Below are 21,212 nucleotides of genomic sequence, written 5' to 3'. Positions count from 1 at the left end.
GTGTTTACTGTAGCAGCATAAAAAAAGCTTCATGGGGAAATGTTTTCACAATATATCAGTTAAAATAAGTATCAATATGTAATAGTTAAACCATTATTTAATGTATAATTAACAAATGTTTACTAACAGAAACCCTGCAGTGTTGCATTCAGTTCTGTAAATGCGCGGGACCGCGTGTGTCGCAACAAGCTGAAAGTCCATCTGTGCTGGTTGCTCTCAGTCCTTTCCATCCACCTCAGGTCTTTTCCTGACGCCGCGTCGACGCCACATCACAGACATGAGTGGACGAGTTGGAGACTTGAGCCCGAAACAGGCTGAAACTTTATGTGAGGTAAAGCAGCCGCTGGTTTGTGTTTTGAGCCTTAGTTTGTCCTCTAACTGTGTGTGTTGTGTTGTGTAGTGAAGCCATGGGAACCACCTGTGTGTTTGTAGCTCAGATTGTCTTTAAATTCTTATAGACGTGACTAGATTTACAGTCTGAATAATCATTAATCATGAGATTCAAGTCTAGAAGAAGGAAACGTTTCCTCTTTTGACAAAACGTTCTTAAGACATGATTTAGCTCCACTTCTGTGTCCTGTTGTGCCGAGGAAACTATGGAAATCTAAGTAAGAGTGTGTTTTCTTGTCTAACCTTTACTGTGCTGATTAAGTCTAGTCATTTAGAATCATTGTAACTTCAAAACCTGGAAGAGATGAATCTTTCAGTTACGTCTCGTTTATTTGCTTATCTGTTAACCTGCTTTTTAATTTCTTAATTGTCCAGTCATTTAATGTGAGTCAGACTATAGATACAACTCTTTGAGCTCATATGATCAAACTGCAGTGAAGTGAAACATGGTAAACTGAGTAAATAGATCTGTAGACTTCTCCAGCTCTAAGTGTTCTCAGCGCTGTTTTCACACATACTCACCGTTTCTTGTGTTGCTTCCAGTTTCGGGGGAGGATTCAGGACATCCTGCCCGTCCTGCCTGCCCAACATGACCACTACCTCCTGCGCTGGCTCAGAGGTGAGGTCCCCCCCACGTTTCCAGACGTGCTGCGTGTGAAGCTGTTCATCTCAGCCGACCTGTCTGACCAGCTGCTAGTTGGTTGTCGGTGTCGGGGGGGAATGAATGCATGTCAGCACCACCCAAACCTGCTGAGAGCCGCTGGCACAGCTGGAGACCCTAGCACCGATACTGTTAACAATGTTGGGATTTTCCAGCCCAGCTTACACTTTGTCAGAAGCGAAACCCTATGGAGCCCAGGGACGCTCCCCGCAGTCCCATGATTCCCTGGAGCTCAGTGGCTGCTAAATAAATGCATTTGGTCAGACTAAGCCGTTAGACAGAAGGACTCAATATCTGATTCAGGTTTTGGTTTCTAGTAGATTAACTAATCAGCTGTTGATAGAGGATAGGTAGACAGAGGCTCCGTGGTCATATAACAGTCACACGACGTCCTGATCTACACCACAGCACGCTGGCTCTGTTGATTCTGTGCAGAGTCCTTAGTCCAGGGTGGTCTGATCGATGGGAGTGGGCAGATCAATACGGGCTGATGGTTAACGGGCGCTGGCCTGCTGATCCCTCGAGAGCAGCTGATGCACATCGTTTAGTTTGAACGTCCCTGTTTACCACCTCTTCAGTTCTCTTGCTAATCTGAGCTTTCCTTTTCTAGCTCGAAACTTCAACGTCCAGAAATCTGAGGCCATGATAAGAAAGGTGAGCCCTGGATTCGCTCCAGTAGCAGCTGCTCCCCGTGTTTCCTGCTTCCATGTTCTTCTTCTGTGTCTCTACATTTTTGCATCTGGTTGGACTGTTCTCCTCCACTGTGCATCACTATGTGCCCTAGTCTTTCTAGAAGCCCTCTGGACCCTCTGGACCCAGGCCCACTGGGTTCACTGAGTAAAATCTATAAACCAGGATTACCCAACTTCTGTGGCCACGTATAGAATGTAACTGGAGCCACAGCGCACAGTTCAAAGACATGACATCCACCAAACCCCTGTCTTCGCTTCCTTCTCTCTCTCTGACTCCTGTCTCCGCATGTCTGTCTGCAGCACGTGGACTTCAGAAGACAGATGAAAGTGGACACCATCATAACAGACTGGAAACCTCCAACGGTCTGACCAACCCACTCACTCATGAGATCAGTCAGTAGAAATGATGTTAAATATTGGGAAAGGGAAAACATGAACATTTTAGTGTCAAAGTGTTCAAAGGACTCATATAATTAAAAATCTTTGTGTTTCTATTAAAACGAAAACAGATTCTAACCCTTCCTTCCGTCTCCCTTCAGGTGATTGAGAAGTATGTGTCGGGGGGGATGTGTGGCTACGACAGGGAGGGGAGTCCCATCTGGTACGACGTGATCGGACCACTGGACCCTAAAGGTCTGCTGCTGTCTGCCACCAAGCAGGACTTCCTGAGGTCCAAGGTCCGACACTCTGAGATGCTGCGTCTGGAGTGTCACAGGCAGTCGCAGAAGGTCGGGAGACAGACGCTCCTCTGGTTTCCCCTCAAACCCCCCCCCCCTTGTCTCGCTCTGCTCTCGTTTTATATAATAGTACTTTTGTATCTTGCTTTCTCTCCTCACTCACACTCAGCTGGGGAAGAACATTGAGTCCATCACTTTGGTGTATGACTGTGAAGGACTGGGGCTCAAACACGTTTGGAAACCTGCTATCGAGACCTACGGAGAGGTTTGTGGTCCTGAAGCGTCATGTCTGATCTCTAAAACACACCTTCCTCATCACTCCTCGTCTCCTCGTCTGCAGGTTCTCACCATGTTTGAGGACAACTATCCAGAGGGGCTGAAACAGGTTTTTCTGATTAAAGGTACTTCCTCGTATCTGCATCTGTGCGTCCTTGTGACTAAGCTTCCGGTTGGATTTCTGAAAGTCCTTCTGCTTCTCTCTGCTGCAGCTCCCAGAATGTTTCCCATGGCCTACAACCTGATCAAACACTTCCTGTGTGAGGAGACGCGACGCAAGATCAACGTCCTAGGGAGTAAGAGGGCCTTTTATCCTAGCGAGCACTGACATCTGCCAGCAGCTCTACCAACACCGGTCCAACACCAGCGCGTGGACATTCTCAGCCTAACGTCTGCTGTGCCGGGACCGCCACAGTGTCAGGCATGTACTCATCCAAGGTGAACATGGATCTGAGGTCCATCCTCTGTCTGCAGGCGACTGGCGTGAGGTGCTGCGTGCCCACATTGACCCGGAGCAGCTCCCCGTGGTGTACGGAGGAACCCTGACTGACCCGGATGGAGACCCGCGCTGCAGAACCATGGTGAGATGAGACCACAGCGATGGGGAAGTGTGTTTCATGGAGACATGGTGACACCAACGCTGCGTGTTCGCTCTGCAGATCAACTACGGAGGGACAGTGCCCAAGTCCTACTATCTTCGGGAATGTGTGAAGGTTCAGTATGACAACAGCGTGACCATTAGCCGAGGCTCTAACTTCCAACTGGAGTATGATGTCACGGCAGCCAACAGCCTCCTGAGGTAGAACCTGTGCGGGAGCAGGTACCCTGTCTGCTGAGAAGTCCAGGCGTTAGAAGTGTGGCTTGGTTCCTCTCAGGTGGCAGTTCGCCAGCGATGGCGCCGACATCGGCTTCGGCGTTTACAGACGGACCAACGAGGGCGGGCGTCAGAAACCAGCCGAGATGCTGCAGGTTCTGCCCAGCGATCGCTACAATGCACACCTGGTTCCTGAAGAGGGCGGCCTCACCTGCTCGGAACCAGGAGTCTGTGAGTGAGCGTCACTGATCTCATGTCTATGTGTAGTTGTTGTTGTCGTCGTCTCACTTTTCTCTTGTTCAAAATCGAAGCTGCTGTTGTTGTAGGCGTTGCAGTGCATTTTGGGTAACAGCGACATTCCACTGACTTTCCCCCCTCATCCTCTGCAGATGTGCTGTGCTTCGATAACAGCTACAGCATCCTTCAGTCCAAGAAGGTGAGCTACAACGTGGAGCTTCTCCCTCCTGGAGACGAGCAGCTGCAGCTTCCCTGAGGTCCAGCGCTGACAGCCCGCTCTCTGTGCTCATAGCGCTCAGCTACATCAGCTGGTGGTGACGTTATGTAACGGTGAACAGCACAGTGAACATCTGTTTGGTCTCTGAACATCAGTGTCTGAGAAAACTTCAACTGGAGCAATTAAGGATTTAATATTTTACTTTGTTTCATGGGACATAAATGCTTTTTAATCCTCACTATGCATTTAATGACTAAACTAACTGCAGGACTGAAATTCAACTTTTTAATTGTAGATATAATGGACACAGATATTCGTGTAAAGTCTCGTATCAGAGGAATAAAAGCTTCTCCATTGTCCACGCATAAACCTGTGATCAGGGCTGTAAATTCAACAGAGATGTAAAGATCAGCCACACCTTAAAAACTTTGAATGATTTACTGACAGAATAACTTTAGGAGCAAATGTATCTTAATGTCTGGGGGCTAATTCAGAACTTGGCATTGGTGAATAACAAGACGCTTCCTGTCAGTAAAAGGATCAGTTGACGCATTAACGTCCTTAGAATAAAAGCAGAGACTGCACATATGCACAGTAGTGTTGTTTTTATGTGTTCATCAACAACAGCGGCAAATTATCAGTAAACATAAAGTGTATATACAATTACTTGAATCCTGATGCTAGTACTTTGTCAGGACACTAGGAACCTGCTGCATATACATTCATGACACCTGAATACGGAGTGAAGCCAATCATTAGTAAAATGGAGTAGAAATACCACACAATATAAAAAGCAGTATCAAATTCAAATAGAGTAAATGAACTGCAAAATCGGAATCACTGCTTTGACCACTCGATGGCGCTGTGACCTGCTGCAAATCTGCTCCATAAGTGGCAAATGACCAGAATCCAACACTGGCTCAGGCGCAACTCCGATTTTTAACATTATGATAGGACGCATCTCTGGACAATGTGCTGAGCGCGTCCCCGGGGACTTCCATCAAAGGATGGTGCAGGATGCGGCGGGAGGAGGGGGCGCGCGCGCCATGTGTCTTTACATAACAGCGTCTGGCCCCGGATCCCATTGGATGACAAACAGCTGTCCGCAGCTGCAGCTCAAGCGTCTCTCCGGTAAACAACACGAGCGCCGAGGGAGGGGACGCGCGGCGCGCGCACCGCCTTAAATTAGCTCTACCTGTCGCTGTCCGTTAGGCGGTAATGATGCGGGCGCACGAGGCGGAGCCGCTCGGACATGAGTAAGTGACGTCAGCTGCCAGGTCGCCGATCAGTGAAACAAACATGGCGACAGAATGGAGCGGGCAGCAGGGTTACGTTCTCACGGTCATCATCTGCCTGTGGAGCGCCGTCGGCGGCCGCACGGAGGCGGCGGCCGCGGCCGCAGCGGCGGCGGCGGGCAGGGCCGGCTCCGGAGCCGGAGGCGGCGGCAGGGGCGGCGGCGGCGGCGGCGGCAGCCAGGTGCTCGGCATGCGGCTGGAGCGCAGCGACAAGCCGTCCAGCACCAATGACGACGGTGTCATCCAGGTGACCGAGGAGAGCTCGGTTCAGCTCCGGTTTTACGGGGTGCAGCTCAGCTCGGGCGCCTGGACGCAGATCCGCTTCACGGAGCTGACGAGCGGCGGCGACGGAAGGGACGCGGAGGACGCGGCGGACGCGGCGGCGCGCGGCGGCGCCAGCGGCAGCGGCAGGTCGGACGCGCCCGAGCGGACCTGCGCCGACTTCACCAAGGACATCAGCGTCGGCGCCTTCATGAACGTGAGCCGCCGCGGCACGTCGGGGCTGCTCACGGTGCACGTGAAGCCGCTGCGCAAGAGCGAGCCGCTGAAGGAGTACGCGCTGTGCACGCTGAGCGCCGACGGGAGCCGCTGGCTGCTGCTGGGCGACAGCGACGGCCGCGTGCTGGTGCTGGAGGAGAAGAAGTCCCTGCTGCCCGTGTGGCTGCAGGCCATCCTCATCTCCTGCCTGCTGGTGCTGTCGGGCATGTTCAGCGGCCTGAACCTGGGGCTCATGGCGCTGGACCCCATGGAGCTGCGCATCGTGCAGAGCTGCGGCACCGAGAAGGAGAAGAGGTACGCGAGGAAGATCGAGCCCATCCGCAGCAAAGGGAACTACCTGCTGTGCTCCCTGCTGCTGGGCAACGTGCTGGTCAACACCACCCTCACCATCCTGCTGGACGACCTCATCGGCTCGGGCCTGGGCGCGGTGGTGGCCTCCACCATCGGCATCGTGATCTTCGGCGAGATCGTCCCGCAGGCGCTGTGCTCCCGCCACGGGCTGGCCGTGGGCGCCAACACCATCCTGCTCACCAAGTTCTTCATGCTCCTCACGTTCCCGCTGTCCTTCCCCGTCAGCAAGCTGCTGGACGTCCTGCTGGGCCAGGAGATCGGCACCGTGTACAACCGGGAGAAGCTGGTGGAGATGCTGAAGGTGACGGAGCCCTACAACGACCTGGTCAAAGAGGAGCTCAACATGATCCAGGGCGCCCTGGAGCTCCGGACCAAAACCGTGGAGGACGTGATGACGCCGCTCAACAACTGCTTTATGATCCAGGCAGACGCGGTCCTGGACTTCAACACCATGTCTGAGATCATGGAGAGCGGCTACACGCGGATCCCCGTGTACGACGAGGAGCGGTCCAACATCGTGGACATCCTGTACGTGAAGGACCTGGCCTTCGTGGACCCGGACGACTGCACCAACCTGAAGACCATCACCAAGTTCTACAACCACCCGGTGCACTTTGTGTTTCACGACACCAAGCTGGATGCGATGCTGGAGGAGTTCAAGAAAGGTGTGTGCGTGTGCGTGCGTGTGCGTGTGCGCGTGCGTGTGTGTGTGTGTCTGGGCTCGGTCCCGGTCCAGATGAGTCTGAGTTGCTGATTTCAAACCCCAAAAACCTGAGAAGAGGGAGGAGTGATTCACTCAGTAAATGAGTGAGGAAAAAATCTTGATGAAACAGAAACTGAAGTGGGGCTTCAGCAAACCTGGAACCTCCTCATAGGACCCAGACTGGAGCTGTGGTTCCGAGCTGCATGGACCCAGTGTATCAGCGTGATATTCACAAGCCGCCTCAACTGATGGGGTGTCTTTGGAAAAGAGAACTGAGAGGCTGAGATGGAGCTGGAGGCAGTTTAATTTGGGAACAGTTCATTTTCTGTTTGAGCTGTAATTACTCCTCAGTCTCTACTGAGGAAGGTCAAAGCAAATGGGCGAAACGTGAATCATATCCTGATCAGGACTCTAACAGCCTTCCACCAAATGTGTGCGCGGGTGTTTCATTCATCGGCTTTGAGGTTTGTGAGCAGCAGGAACTAATCAGTGGAATCAGCAGCTGTGTAATGTTTGATGGGATGAAAATTTGCACATTCAGGGGCGTGGGATTAGTGCGGGAAATCTGAGTGCTGGTATCAACACTAATCCGCTGTCATAACAATGTCAAGGCAGCAGCGAATTACAGCCTATTCAGCTCATAATGAGAAGAAAAGCATAAAACGCTCACATATAAAGGTGGATTGGTAATATTTTCGACTGCAGTGTTGGTGCCTGTGACCTTTGACCTTCCTGTCGACGGTCTTTAGGGTGAGGACACGTCGTGCATGAAAGGCCTGCTCCTGGGTTTGGATTTGAAGGTTCTGGAGCATGAGTTCCTCTGTTGGGCATCATTACAGTAGTAAAGACTCCTCCCCTGTGATCTGAGTTTTCTATGCCAGAGATGACCTTTGACCTTTAGTCAAAACCATAGTGCTGTAGAATTAGCAGCATCAGTGGGAGTGAAATACAGTCACAGGAAACAGGAATTTATTTAATACCCAGACCCTGTGTCAGCCTCTGAAGCTAAAAATATCACCTGTCTAAGATCCAACGCAGTATTTCTGCTTTTTTTGGTCCGTGCACCGACTCAGTCGTGGGCCTAAAAATAGCCGCCGCTGCCGCGTGAGGCTCAGTGGCTGTGACAGCTTTGTGTTTGATGTTCGCCGCGCCGTGCGATTACTCAGCATCGTCGCCGGCCCACGTGCAGCGAGCGCACATGCAGCGAGCGGCCGCTGCTGGAGACGTGTCGCTTCTCCCCTCTCCGTCGTCCTCGTCTCCTCTTTATCTGGTGCTGGCAGCGCCTCCAGCTCTTTCCCCTCCAAAGCTCTTAGTCCACTCTGAGCTATATTAAGGCGATATTACGTCCTCCCAGCAGTCAGGATGAGTCTGTACCGCTCTGCCTCAAATAGAAGAACGCGAGAAGATGCTTTGATCCAGCAGAGGCCGATTCCGGTGGACGGGTCACAGTGTTATGACGCGCTGGTGTGTGATGCTGACCTACTTCCCCAGCCGCTAAAGCCCGGACGCGGACAGTCAGGAGGCACTAAGCGTGGGCCGCGGTGACCTTCATCCGTCTCCTCTGCAGGTAAATCCCACCTGGCCATCGTCCAGAAGGTGAACAACGAGGGGGAGGGAGACCCGTTCTACGAGGTGCTGGGACTGGTGACGCTGGAGGACGTCATCGAGGAGATAATCAAATCTGAGATCCTGGATGAGTCTGACCTTTACAGTGAGTCTGCGTTGGCCTGTTAACTGATGCGAGTCCTTGTCATGTAGGAAGAAAAGCTACTAAAAGCTACCGAGAAGCAGGTTTTGTGCCTTTGATGAGACCTGCATTGGTCTAAAACATCCAACCAACAGGTAGCTAGCTTAGCGGGTAGCTAGCTTAGCGGGTAGCTAGCTTAGCGGGTAGCTAGCTTAGCGCGTAGCTAGATTAGCGGGTAGCTAGCTCAGCTAAAGAAGGGGAACAGGCGACGCATTCTGAGCTGAGCAACGTTTCTGTCTTTTTATCTTCAGCCGACAACAGGAACAGGAAGAAGGTGGACCCCAACAAGAACAAGCGGGACTTTTCCGCCTTCAAGCACGACGGCGACAGTAAGGTGAAGATCTCCCCTCAGCTCATGCTGGCGGCTCATCGTTTCCTCGCCACAGGTGAGCTCTAGGGAGGAGGCGCCGCTAATCTGCCAGCGCGGTGATCTCCAGAGGATTAGCAGCGGTGACCTTGCTGCCAATCCTCAGGGGCCCGATGGTCTCTTGATGTTCGCTGCTTTGGATCAAGACAAGAAAACTATTAGTATTCAAGCATTAATCAAATTAATCTAAATGTCAGAATAGTTATTTTTTAGAATATATTTAATTTTAGATAATTTTCCCCCTTTTTTTGACACTTGTCCTAGGACCTTACTGATGGACTTTCATCAAATGAAGTGTATAAATGTTGTAATTAGGGCCATTCAATCAACAAATAGAACATGCAAGAGACGTGGAGGAGAGCGACTCCTCTACACAATGATCATATCTGCTTCACTGTGCCATCCTGTTCCAGAGGTGAGCCTGTTCAGCCCGTTCCAGATCACAGAGAAGGTTCTGCTGAGGATCCTCAAACACCCGGACGTCATCCAGGAACTTAAATTCAACGAGAACGACAAGCGCTCGCTGCAGCACTTCCTGTACCACAGGGGGAAGCCGGTGGATTACTTCATCCTCATATTGCAGGTGAACACACACACACACACACACACACACACACACACACACACACAGCCTTGCGGTGCTATAAAAGTGGGGCCCCACCATTGACATATTGCCTTCCCTAGCCCCTAACGCTAACCATCACAAATAAAGGCAGACATCTAGCCGTTGCTCTAATCTGAACCATACCTCAATTTTAACATCAGCCCTAAAATCACACCTTGACCCTCAAAAAGGCCTTTCAAGTTGTGGGGCCCAGCCAAAGGGCCCCACAAGTCACCACAGGGCCCCACTCTAGTAGACAAAAAAGGATTTTGGGCCCCACTCGGATATAACTGCAAGGACACACACACACACACACACACGTATGAATGTAAATCTGGGTCGTCCCAAAGGAACCTCCTCCGTCACAGACTGAAATCCACACCAGGTAACGGTTGTGTGTTACAAGCATCTCAGCTTTAGCTTTGTTTCACTTCAGCTTCTACCATCACATTACAAAATCGTTTGTAATTGTACATGGAGTCTTACTGTAGTGAACTGAAGGGTCTCCCTCAATATGGGTCCAAGCCATTAGAACCACTTCCTGATATTACCCGATTCATCCTTTGACCTCAGTAACAAACAGAACAGCATCTTCAACAACATCACTTTTCAGCTTCAACTCTAGAACCTGGTCAAAGTGGAACTAATGGACTAATGGACTGGACATGTTCCCAATACACTGTAGTGTGTAGGTCAGAAAACGGATAAATCTATGCAGGTACTGCAGCTAAATGTGAATAGGAGGGAGTGATGAGTTGTTATTCAACCATTAGAACATAAATCTGCTGATCCAGGAGCTGAAGCACTGACTGGTGATCGCTGGTGTGTCCGAGGGGCTCGACCTCCACTAATAGATCCTCTTATGTAACATGGAAACGGATTGTGGGTGTGAGGGCTTGGGAGGGAAGAGCATATGGAGACATACAGCACAGAGCACAGCGCCTCTTTTTCCACTTCAACGGACCAGTCCAGTTCCTTAATTTGCCGCTGGTTCTGAACCTCACTGCTGCCTTCAGATGTTGTGTTTCTTATGGTTCTGGTAAAGAAAACAGAAAGACGTGAACAGCTGTGGCCTAGTATTTACAGCGTGGCGGTGATGATGGGCCGCCCTGGATCATTAGTCTGAATGAATGAAAGGTTCTGGTGAACTGAGGTAACCCCACACAGCAACAGCCAGTATGTGGGCCTGGGTTCAGAGGTTCCAACACTGGATACTGGATGCTCACGTCTGTGTGTGTTTGAGGTAAAGAGATACTGGATCCTGGACTGGTCTTTCTGGACTGGATGTAATATTTATGGGATGCTGGACTGTTTCAGTTACCAGGTAACTCCTGGACTGAGCACCGCTGTGAAATAACCCTCTAATGAAGAATTTTGGTTTTAATAAGAATAATAATAGGAACAATAAGAAAACCTTTATTAGTCCCACAATGGGGAAATTTCGTCTCACAAACAGCACAGGCACAATTAAAAAAACGTACAGCAACAGAATCAGAATTAAGTTGAGTTGGCACAGTTTGAGTCTATACAGAGTTTCTGTGCCTCTGCTTTCTGTGAGGATGGGTCTTCATCTGGTGTCCTGCATTATGACCCTCTGTGTGAAATGAGTAATAATCCACTCAAACACTGAGCCTTAGCAGCTCGCTCCCATCTGGAGGACGGGCAGCCACTCTGAAGGCACGGGACCCTGTCAGGTCCTACTGTGCAGCCTGCGTGCAGTATGTGTGTGTCACTCATCAGCACTTAAAACCAGATGTGTTTGTGTTCAGGGTCGGGTGGAGGTGGAAGCTGGAAACGAGAACATGAAGTTTGAAACGGGCCCGTTCTCCTACTATGGAGTCATGGCTCTTAGCTCTCCATCACTGGGTAAGACGGCACACACACACACACACACACACACACATGCACACACACACACACACAGGCACACACACACACACACACACACACACACACACACACACACACACACACACACACACACACACACACACACACACACACACACACACACACCTTTCGACAGCATCATCCTAACACTTTTATGGTGACTTTTATTCAAAGCTGAGGTTTCTGCTGCAGCTGTGGATGAATTAAACTGCTGAGAGAAATGAAAGCCAATCAGTTGTCATGTGTGGAAAATGGCTGCGGTCAGACTGTTTAAACTGGGGTCAAGGGTTGTGTCCTTAGGTCGGGTACCAGAGAGACAGTGGAATCTGATCCAGGATCAGCTACAGTGTCAAGAACAAGATGTCTTACCCTGCAGCCACTGGTGTCTGGTCTTAAACCACAGTGAACAGCTTAGACATGATGTTTATGAGCGATCCACATTAAAGGCACATTGATATGAGACTGCAGCATTTCCCAGAGTGCTGCTGTGTATGAAACGCCTGAGTGGAAACAGTGACAGAGTCCAGTTGTTGTCATGCTGGTATCCAGGTCCAGTGGCATTAGGTCAGGTGAGACAGACCAGGGCTGGAAACAGGTGTGTTTTACCGGAGCAGAGGCGACAAGCTGCAGGTTTTGGACGACACAGAGCAGCTTCGTGGTGTCATCTTTGAACTTCATGCCTCTGTCCTGTTAAAGCGTCTCTGCAGCTCATTGTGTGCATGTGCGGCCTACGTCTGGTGTCTGATGTTCATGTCAAGCACTCAAAACGTGTTTCGTCCTGAACAGTCAATGTTCTTCGTTTGTAAAATGAGAAACAGGATCTGAGTATGTCGCTTCACTTCCCAGTAACTTCCCTCTTAAATAAACCCCTAATAAATGAACTAATTATCACATAAATTGTCTAATATACTATTAGTCAACATTTTTATTGTCCCTGTTTAATAAAGTTATTAGTGTTGATTTTATTTTCGTGTGTAGTACTTGTGTTACTACAAATTTAATCCAGCAGAGGGAACCAACACACGACATATCAATAATCACAATCCAGCCTTTTCCTTCAACCGGCCGCTCTGCACAGTTGTACTTGAATATATTTTCATAATACTTTTAAATTTGTTTGATTTTTTTTATTTTTGTCTCCTATGAACCAAGTGCAGTGAAACCCCTAACATCATTATTATTACAACAAAACTTAAAAGCAGAATCAACACAGCAGCTGGTTGAGATATGACGATTACTGACAGACACGTCACTCATCTTTCTCTCTCTGCCCCCCCCCCCCTCTCAGCTGTCACCCCTCCTCTCTCCCCATCAGTGGCGTCCCCCCCTCCGCGGCGTCTCTCTCTTAAGAGGTTTTCTCTGTTCTCTCGTTTCCCAGGTAAACTCTCACGTGGGCCACAGGACGGGGGTTGGGGGTTAAGCAGATCTCACCATTTTCTTTTTGTCATCCTGATCAGAGCCCTGATCCAGCAAGTGAAGGCGGCAGTAGTGGTGGTACAACCGAGAACACAGAGACAGACTTATGTCCTATGTTTAACTTTCCTTTCTTTTGAGCCTCCTTCAGAATGTTAGTTAGTTACATAGTTAGAGAATTACTTCAAAACCGACTTAACTGCGTTTCCCATGTTTAACTGTGAACTCTGTAAATCATGACAGCTTCAACCTAACCACTGAGAACCAGTAGACTCAATAGAATGAATTAGACCGGACAGGGGTTCCTAATAAAGTGGCCAGTGAGGAGGTGGTCAGTGGATGAACATGGTGGTAGAACATGGGGAGCGGGTTGGTTGCTCTGATGGGGTCTGTGAACGAGACAAGCGTTATGACGTCATCCATCGGTCGGATGTTGCAGCGTGAAGATTCGGACTCAGACTTGCTGGATGGGGCTCGAATGGATCTTCTGATTTCTGACCCTGTCACCGATGCCCCCTTTGGCCACTGATCCACGATCAGATGTCTGCCATCACTCCGGCTCCTTTCCTTCACCTAGATGAGTAGGATAGTCTGACCGTCGACCTCTGGTTAAAGGAACACTTCAACATTTTACATTTGGGGTTTGATGTTTTAAAGCCAGACTCGTCTCCATGGACTCCAGTTAGCAATTTGATGGCCGAACTCTGTAAAGCCGAACCCCCACAGACTTCAAGGCATCAGATTCCAAAACGATCCAGCTGTGACTTCAGGTTCTCAGTAATTACAATTGCAAAGAACGGCAACGGAAAATTACATTGTCAATCAGAGACAATTATCTTTTGCAGTATGGGGATCGTATTATACGCAGTAATGGAATAAACCTTTACTGCTCAGGACTAAACTACTCTGTCCTTGTGTGCGGCCATCTTTAGGAGGCTTAAAGCGACTTTCCAGAGTTCAGTTGTTGGCTCAGTCTAGAGACCTGCTGCTTAAGCCCGGATTTAGCTCGGACATTTGTAAGCGCTGTGCCTCTGGGTACGACTGTGGCCTCAGGCGCTTCCCATTAATGTCTGCAGAAGAGCAAAAGTGTTGATCTGTTCCTTTAAGCTCAAACGTTTTCCTCTGAGGTTTTCAGACGTCCCCTTTCAACAACCCTCTATGGAGTCAAGTTAGGGTCACATTAAATTTGTGCGTGCGTAACCAGATTTGTGCCTGTAGACTGAGTGGGGCTGTACCATCCTTACACATTATGCACAAATCGTGGCTAAATTTACAAGTAAAATAACGATGCATTTGCCTCCACGCTCTGATTGGCTAACGAACAAGGAAGTTGTCGCAGTCCTTTGACGTGGCACAGCAGATCCTGAAAGCTCCACAAGCAGCAACAAGCTCCTTTAATCAGAGTGTGGAGGTAAATTATCACATTATTTTACCACGATTTGTGCATAATTCTAACGTCTCAATTCGTGTGTAAGTCTGGTATAGCTCCACTAAGTCTACAGGTACAAATCTGACTAGCACGCACGAATCAGTTTATGCATGCGTAAACTTAATGTGACCCTAAAGGGACTCCATACCCGTCACCAGACTAAATGGATGCTTTTCCATGACATCACTAAAACCAGCCAATTAGAGCTCCCGTCACAGCCATAACCGCTCAAACAATGCACCTCGCTCATGGCATGGCATGTTCGTCTCCACGAGACGCCATCATTCATAACGACCAGTGTGTTCGTGTGATGTGTCTCTCTCTCATCTGGTGTTTTCTGCCCGTGTTGAATATAAATGCGCTTTTATATTTGCACTCTCACTCTCTCTCTCTCTCTCTTCGCCGCCGATCCCAGAGTTTCGTTCCCCGTCGCACGGGGGCAACCTCAACCGCTCGGCGTCTCTGAGCTGCACTGAGCGCGCTCCAGAGAGCGGCTCCGTGGGCGGCAGCAACACTCAGATCCCGGGGACCCCTTTCCAGTACATACCGGACTTCTGTGTCCGCGCCCTCACAGACCTGCAGTTTGTCAAGGTAACCACCACCTGCTGCTTGGGTGAAGTCCCGTCGGCATAAAGATATTTACTGGGACAGCATTTACCCAATCAGATATAACATACAAGCTAGTGAAAGTGAATGACGTCCAAGCTGATCTCTCTCTCTCTCTCTCTCTCTCAGATCACACGTGCTCAGTACCAGAATGGGCTCCTGGCATCCAGGCTCGACAGCTCGCCGCAGTCTCCGGACGGCGGCCGCGCCCGCCTGGACACCTCCGTCTCCTTGCCCCCCGTGACGCCACCGGGGACCCGCACCCCAATACGTCTGGCCACGCCCCCCGTGAAGCACCCGCCGCCAAAGGCCCAGCCGACGCCGCCCAGTGGGCGCGGCGCCGCGTCCTCCAGCCGCCGGCCCAGCCAACCGCTGCCCCAGAGCACCCCGCCCCCCAGCAACCACACCCCCCTCGCACAGACCCCGCAGTCCTGCGTGGGCGCCGCGCCGTGCGCCTTCAACCCCCACCCGGCCCCGTCCTGTAAGACGCAGCAGTCCCCCTCTTCTGCCAGTCCCGAGGACGGGCGAGAGACCACCGCTCTGCTCAGTGAGCAGCAGAACTCCGCGGGCCTGCGGCAGCCCGGCCACTCTCAGGCGCTCCCCCACCCACATGTCCACACCATCAGTCACGCACACACTGAAAGCACCATCTAAAACTGCATGCACACCCTCGCACTACTTCTGCCCGTCGTGTCCCGGACACTCCTGTAGATGAGGCGTAGAGACTCCTGCATGGTCCCCACCCAGCAACCATCCTGAGTAGAGTCCAAAAAGGGAGCGGAACCGAGCAGAGCATCCTTCCATAAGCGACAGGCTGGTTTTAAAGGATCAGTTCACACAGTCATCCTGCAGATTTAATGCTGCAGCCACAACATGCAAAGCGGTTTTGGGTTCTTTTGTGAAACCTTTGGTCAATTTAACTGAATTTCACCCTCGTGATACATCTTCAAACTATTCCTCTCCTGCTCCACCACAGGACTATAATCTCATATACTGATGTTTTTTCAGCTTCCACAAGCCATGCTGTCTTTTACGTCGTTCAGTTTGAAGCTGGTCTCTTTGCACAATTCACCTGTTTTTGGTTTCTGCAGGGATGGTGTTGTTGAGCAACAAGGAAAGGGATCCCATTTGACGTGAGCTCGGCGTTTGTAACAGGAGCGGCCTGTTCCTCAGCAGCTGCATGTTCATTTACACCAAAACGAGAACAGGTGTGGGTTTTGACCACCTGTTTTCCAGAAGCACATCTGCACTTTGAAACGAAAGCATCTCATCATTTGTGTGAACTGATCCTTTAACTGTGGCACGAGTAAATCCAGGTCTGTGCTGGACACCTCTGCTCTCAAAGCTGCAGTTTAGCCTTTGCACTGAAGGTTTTACTAGGTTTCACTTCAGGATTTGTGTTCGCTCTCTATTTGTTAGTGTTCACCTGTTGTTGCGTACGTGAACTCTTGTCTGCGCGGTGTGTTGGTGCTGAGTTTCGACTCAAACGGTGCAAACGGAGCAGGTTGGCTGCACTGAGGAGCTTCACAGGCTGAGGTTAAACTACCAGTGGTTTTCACTTTAGTATGCGTGGTGTAAACACTCCTGCTTGTTTGGATGGAACCAGAACAGCCTCCACAGTCCTTTATATTATTTAATGTATTATTTATAGTTGTTTTTTTTTCTTTTAATTTTAACAGATTTTTTAATCACAGTTGGCAATAATTAATTCCAGCTGAGCCTTGAGTTGCCTAAGAAGTGGAGTAAGACAGTGAAGATAATTAATCCATGTTGAGTTTAAAAGTCAAAGCCACTGGTCAGTGTAACTAGAGTGATGTGATGCTGGCTGTCTTCCTGGACCAAGGCAATATGTTTTCATTTTTTAATTTAAAAAGTTATAATAAATTATTTATTTTGCATAAACTTATACATACTGAACATTTAGATTTTTTTGTATATGTAAAAAAATATTTTGTGTTTTATTTATTTTTTTGAAAACCTTGTAGTTTAGGATTAAGGATACGATGCACAAACTGCACAGTGGAAAATCTGATTCCACTAAAGTTTCCTCACTGTGAAGCGATTTTGCTCTGAAACAAGCGTCTGTTTGAAGCACCTCAACGTGGGTCTGACCAAAGTGGACCCCTGACCGACTTGTGTTGGAAACTACACTTGTTACTGGATCTGAGTGGGGAAACCCAAGTGTTTTGTTTGGATGGTTCACAGAACTACTGACTGACTGGAGGTTCAGTTCGACACCGAATGCTCTGCAGGTTTTCAAGCTCTTTTGCACGTCGTCTGAACAGCAGAGCGTCTGGACGTGTTTCACAAATCCTGAGGCCACAGGATCAGATACATTCATGTTTACCAGTTCACCTCTGGTTCATGTGATCGTGGTGTTGAGTTAAACTTTTTTACTTTCCTGTTGAACAAGATCGATACTCAATGCCAGCAGGACGTAACCAGGAGAATAGCACAAAGTTCAGAAAAACAAAAGCACCCAAAATCATTAATTAACACTTCTGTGGAACAACAACAAAAAGCACAACACAATGTGTTATTCCAGAGCTTTAGAGATGCTGCTACTAGATTCCAGTCTTTTATGCTAAACTAGTATCAGCTACTTAACCTCTCAATCGAGTTTCCTGCTTTGTCGTATGGACGAAGACATGGTCTGTAGCTAAACTATTCCTGTAGCTCGCTAAGCAGCCGTTGACGCTGCTCCGGCCTCCTGTTTTTAGCTGTAGCAGTCACGTCAGCGTTGTCTGCTTTTCTCCTAGAATGACAAATATTGACCAGTAGTGAGGCTTTTTTGGCCCAGATGAAGAAGCCTTCAGCTTCACCAGGCGTTAGATCACAGAGTGCACTGTCAGGGATTAGATCAATTACTGAGGCTCGACAAGTCAGCCAGGCATGGGAAGGGGGGGCTGTGGAGGTGCTCCCTCTCAATGTGTGTTTGTTCTGTGAGCTTGTCTCAGTGTTGGGATATATAAACATTTGAATGAGTTCAGTTTTGTCAGGTACAACACGTCATTGCTCTTTGGCACACTGTATTTTTTTTTTATTGTGGATTGTTTTTGCCAAAACATTTATTTAAGAAATTCTAGTGAAGAGTTAGGAGATGTCAAAGGTCCATTTACACCTAGTAGTTTAGCTGTACCTGGCTTGTGCCTTCCGCCGCTGAATCCATGCAGTGTTTATACATCAACCCACCTTGGACATGAACACGAGTGATGCTGCATTCTCCAACCACACAGTGGCATCGATTGTCTTGTCTTTCAAGAAAAACGTAAATGATTTCTCAACAAGCTAGTCTTTAAAGCAAACTTTGCTTGACATGCATTTATTAACCTGGGAGCAAAGTGTCTCACACTAACTAGTAAGGGATTAGGAATAGCAAACATTCCCCTGCATGTCTTCACACTCCTCCAAACGGTGTCGTTAATCCTGTCCTCACCGGGAGCTAAAGCTCGGATCAGCGAGACAGGATGTTTTCTCACAGTCATTGTGTTTGGAGTTAATTCATATTCACTGCACTTTATTGTGTCTGTAAATGATACTGTAGCTGCTCGGCTCCTGTTGTGAAGGACGTTTGGCCTGATGGTTAACATGGAGATGACTGTAGAGGCTCGTTGCCCACTCTCCGGCGGCCGGCATGTGATCTGCACGTAAAGGAACGCAGTCAAGAGACTGTAAAAAGCAAATATTTTTGTTGATATAATGAAAAGGTTATTTGTGACAGGTGCACATGACAAACTGTTGCATATTCTAGCAATGAGTAGAAAACAAAGAATCTGTTTTTATGGGGATAACTGTGTTACCCGCTAGGAGAACCTGACGGCCCGAGGTTCATTGTGTTGTGGTGATTTGATGCACTTTTTGGGTACATGCACCAATAATCAACAGGTTTTGTGTTTTTGTATCTGTGTTTATTTTTTTGTCAAACAACCATAAAACCAATGTGGGGCTGATGAAGCGGGTCGGTCCATGGGCCCACTAATAGTTGGATCCGTCCACAGAGAACATTTGCACTTTGTAAAAAGGTACCTGCGTCTAAAGGACACTTAGACCTGCCTGCTGGTTCATATAGGTCACATGTAGCAATGGGTCTATACTGGTTTCCATTAAAGCCACTGGTTGGCTGTGTGACTGCCAGTTTATGTAATTGTTCTGCTTAGTAATGTTTATTGTATTCATTGTTGTTATTGTTCCTGTAAATAGGACGAGAGAGAAGCTGAAAATAGCTTATTTATACTGAGCAGATGTTCTTTGAATTCCACTGTTTTCTTAAGAAGACACTGTAAAGCAATAAACACAGAGTGGACATATAGGGGCAATTTATCAACAAAGTCCAAGTTTTACACTTAGTTTAAATACTAGTGATGCACCACAGAAAATATAATGTTACTAATATAATGATTTATTTCACCAAATGCAAGCAATTCCTACAAACAAATTCCTACTTTTGTTCTTGTGGCTTCTTTTCTTTGTTCCGATCTCCCTTTCGCTCTGGTAAAAACCTGTTTGCACCCAGGTCCATGCTGGATCTGTGCCAGCCTCCCATATAAAACCCATTCCACCACAAAACCTTTAAATAACCAAAACAAAAGGACCAACAAAACACAATACACACAAAGAGCACCTAAATTATGCCAGTAAATATTTAAACATACATAATAACAATTAAAGACCAACTAAACTAACAAACAACAAGAGGTCATTGAAGAATTCACTCGTATCTTCTGTAGCTTTCTGTTGTTGTGACATGTGATAACTGAAGCATTTTTCATCGGTTATCTTCTCCTCCCACGCCTCCATCTCACTCTTCCTTTCCTTTCCTCCTCCATTCCTTCTCGCTACGCGGCCCTGAGAACTCCTTTCCCGCTGCTCAGAAGTATTGAAATTCCTCCGGCTTCCACCGCTGAGCCGCTGTTATTGTTCTGGCCTTGTGCTTCATGGGACGAGAGCAGGGGGGAGTCTGCGCGGCGCTGCGATGACTGGACCTGTATGAATGTTGCATGATTTCTAAGGCACGGTTTCAAACCAAGACATGTGGCCCCAGGACACGTTTTCACACCCAGATACAGTTAAATTCTTGGCACTCAGTCAGCATTTTAAAACCTGAGCGCTAAGTGTTGATTGAAGACGAACCAAAGACCTGAGGTACAAAACCAATCACGTTGCAGGGGTTCGTGGGACTCCTGGAGTGTGCCGCTGACCCGGCCTGGTGGAGCCACCGAGCCTTTCCGTGTCCTCGAGGTGCGGCCTCATGCAGGCAACCTGTTGGGCAGGTTTCTGACATTCAGACGCCGCTTCAACATGTTTGCTTTTCGTTGCGCCGCGGAGCCGGAGCAGCACTTGCAGAAGTGGGCTGTGTAACTTGACGCAATGTGTACATAGTGTTTTATAAGTGCTGAGAGCTTTCTGATGAAATCTACGGGGTTAATAAACCTGAGATATTTTCTCTACAGAACGTTGGAGTCTGTTTGGTTCGTGTGTCTTTTGATCTGTGTCTGTAACCAGTGTTTAACAAGACGAGTCCACAAGGTTTCCTGCCTGAAGGCAGAAGTTCTGCCTGTTGGTGCTGTTCAGACATTATGAACCTCATTATAAAAAGCATACACTTATGTTGCAGATGCTTCAGAAAGGCTCAGTCGGCCTCTGCTGTGTTTTCACTGTTTGCTTGTTAAATGCAGCAGATAATCTCGGGCACCAACTGAGTCCAGGGCCAAGATGTGTTTGCTCGTCGCTCCTCATATTGCTCTGACAGTGTCTACGTAGGTTGTTGTTACACATATATAAATATTGTTTCAAATAGATTTTGAATATGCAGTTTGTATAACTATATTGCAGTTTGCACTAATTTGGTGATTTTCCCTTTAAACGGAGCCCAGGGTGATGAATGTCTTATTGTGAAGCTTAACAAAGATGGGCGTGGGCTGCTGCTTGTTTTCATGGGTTTTATTGGCTGTGAGTGTGCACACCGGCTCCTATTGGCTGGCTGTGATGAGGGGCGGTGCGATGAAACAAAACATTCTGAAGCCCTGTCTCCACTCATGTTTGTGGAGCCAACATGGCCGTCGCGTACTTCAGTTACTGTGTACGCTTTTGGTTCATGCTGCGTTCATGAAAAATTAAAACAACACATTACCTGCATCGATTACGAGCCCTTAGGAGGTTGGAAGAACTAAACATATATACAGTTAAAAAAGTTGCAAAAATATTTACAACTTACAACATAAAGGCACACTTTTTTTCTGTCTTACTATTATTTCTCATTATTTCAATATACATCAAAGTCTGACAGTCTTTCTGTTTTCCCCGATGCGTCTGAATGCAGCACCAGCTCCGGGGGGCGGGGCCGCC

General features: G+C 48.5%; 2 protein-coding genes across 4 annotated transcripts; both read left to right on the top strand.

Moving 5' to 3' along the window:
• Positions 1-171: 171 nt before the first annotated feature.
• On the top strand, positions 172-4,554 carry sec14l7 (SEC14-like lipid binding 7). 2 transcript variants are annotated; one of them, XM_029169253.3, is made up of 12 exons: positions 172-331; positions 934-1,009; positions 1,662-1,705; positions 2,044-2,106; positions 2,283-2,471; positions 2,590-2,685; positions 2,761-2,821; positions 2,909-2,992; positions 3,171-3,277; positions 3,356-3,495; positions 3,572-3,741; positions 3,900-4,554. In XM_029169253.3, exons 1-12 carry the CDS (start codon positions 278-280, stop codon positions 4,001-4,003), a joined length of 1,188 nt encoding a protein of 395 aa, XP_029025086.1. In that variant the 5' UTR covers positions 172-277; the 3' UTR covers positions 4,004-4,554. The 2 variants fall into 2 exon arrangements, with proteins under 2 accessions (XP_029025086.1, XP_055369326.1); XM_055513351.1 differs by lacking the exons at positions 172-331; positions 934-1,009 and having other exon boundaries at positions 1,660-1,705; positions 2,044-2,136.
• Positions 4,555-4,677: 123 nt separating this feature from the next.
• LOC114866923 (metal transporter CNNM4) lies at positions 4,678-20,319 on the top strand. 2 transcript variants are annotated; one of them, XM_029169178.3, is made up of 8 exons: positions 4,678-6,773; positions 8,379-8,522; positions 8,810-8,944; positions 9,339-9,508; positions 11,299-11,395; positions 12,708-12,797; positions 14,677-14,852; positions 14,997-20,319. In XM_029169178.3, exons 1-8 carry the CDS (start codon positions 5,264-5,266, stop codon positions 15,519-15,521), a joined length of 2,847 nt encoding a protein of 948 aa, XP_029025011.1. In that variant the 5' UTR covers positions 4,678-5,263; the 3' UTR covers positions 15,522-20,319. The 2 variants fall into 2 exon arrangements, with proteins under 2 accessions (XP_029025011.1, XP_029025012.2); XM_029169179.3 differs by lacking the exon at positions 12,708-12,797.
• The last annotated feature ends 893 nt before the right edge of the window (positions 20,320-21,212 follow it).

Source organism: Betta splendens, chromosome 12 (assembly GCF_900634795.4).
Source record: "Betta splendens chromosome 12, fBetSpl5.4, whole genome shotgun sequence".
NCBI lineage: Eukaryota > Metazoa > Chordata > Actinopteri > Anabantiformes > Osphronemidae > Betta > Betta splendens.
This window is presented reverse-complemented; position numbering and strand designations above follow the sequence as displayed.

Excerpts from the sequence above, each read along its gene's own strand:
- sec14l7 (XM_029169253.3), top strand. The coding sequence starts at position 278 with ATGAGTGGACGAGTTGGAGACTTGAGCCCGAAACAGGCTGAAACTTTA. Across the intron at positions 2,993-3,170 it reads CAAGATCAACGTCCTAGGGA|GCGACTGGCGTGAGGTGCTG; the intron begins GTAAGAGGGCCT and ends CTCTGTCTGCAG. Across the intron at positions 3,496-3,571 it reads GCAGCCAACAGCCTCCTGAG|GTGGCAGTTCGCCAGCGATG; the intron begins GTAGAACCTGTG and ends GGTTCCTCTCAG.
- LOC114866923 (XM_029169178.3), top strand. The coding sequence starts at position 5,264 with ATGGCGACAGAATGGAGCGGGCAGCAGGGTTACGTTCTCACGGTCATC. Across the intron at positions 6,774-8,378 it reads GCTGGAGGAGTTCAAGAAAG|GTAAATCCCACCTGGCCATC; the intron begins GTGTGTGCGTGT and ends TCTCCTCTGCAG. Across the intron at positions 14,853-14,996 it reads CAGACCTGCAGTTTGTCAAG|ATCACACGTGCTCAGTACCA; the intron begins GTAACCACCACC and ends TCTCTCTCTCAG.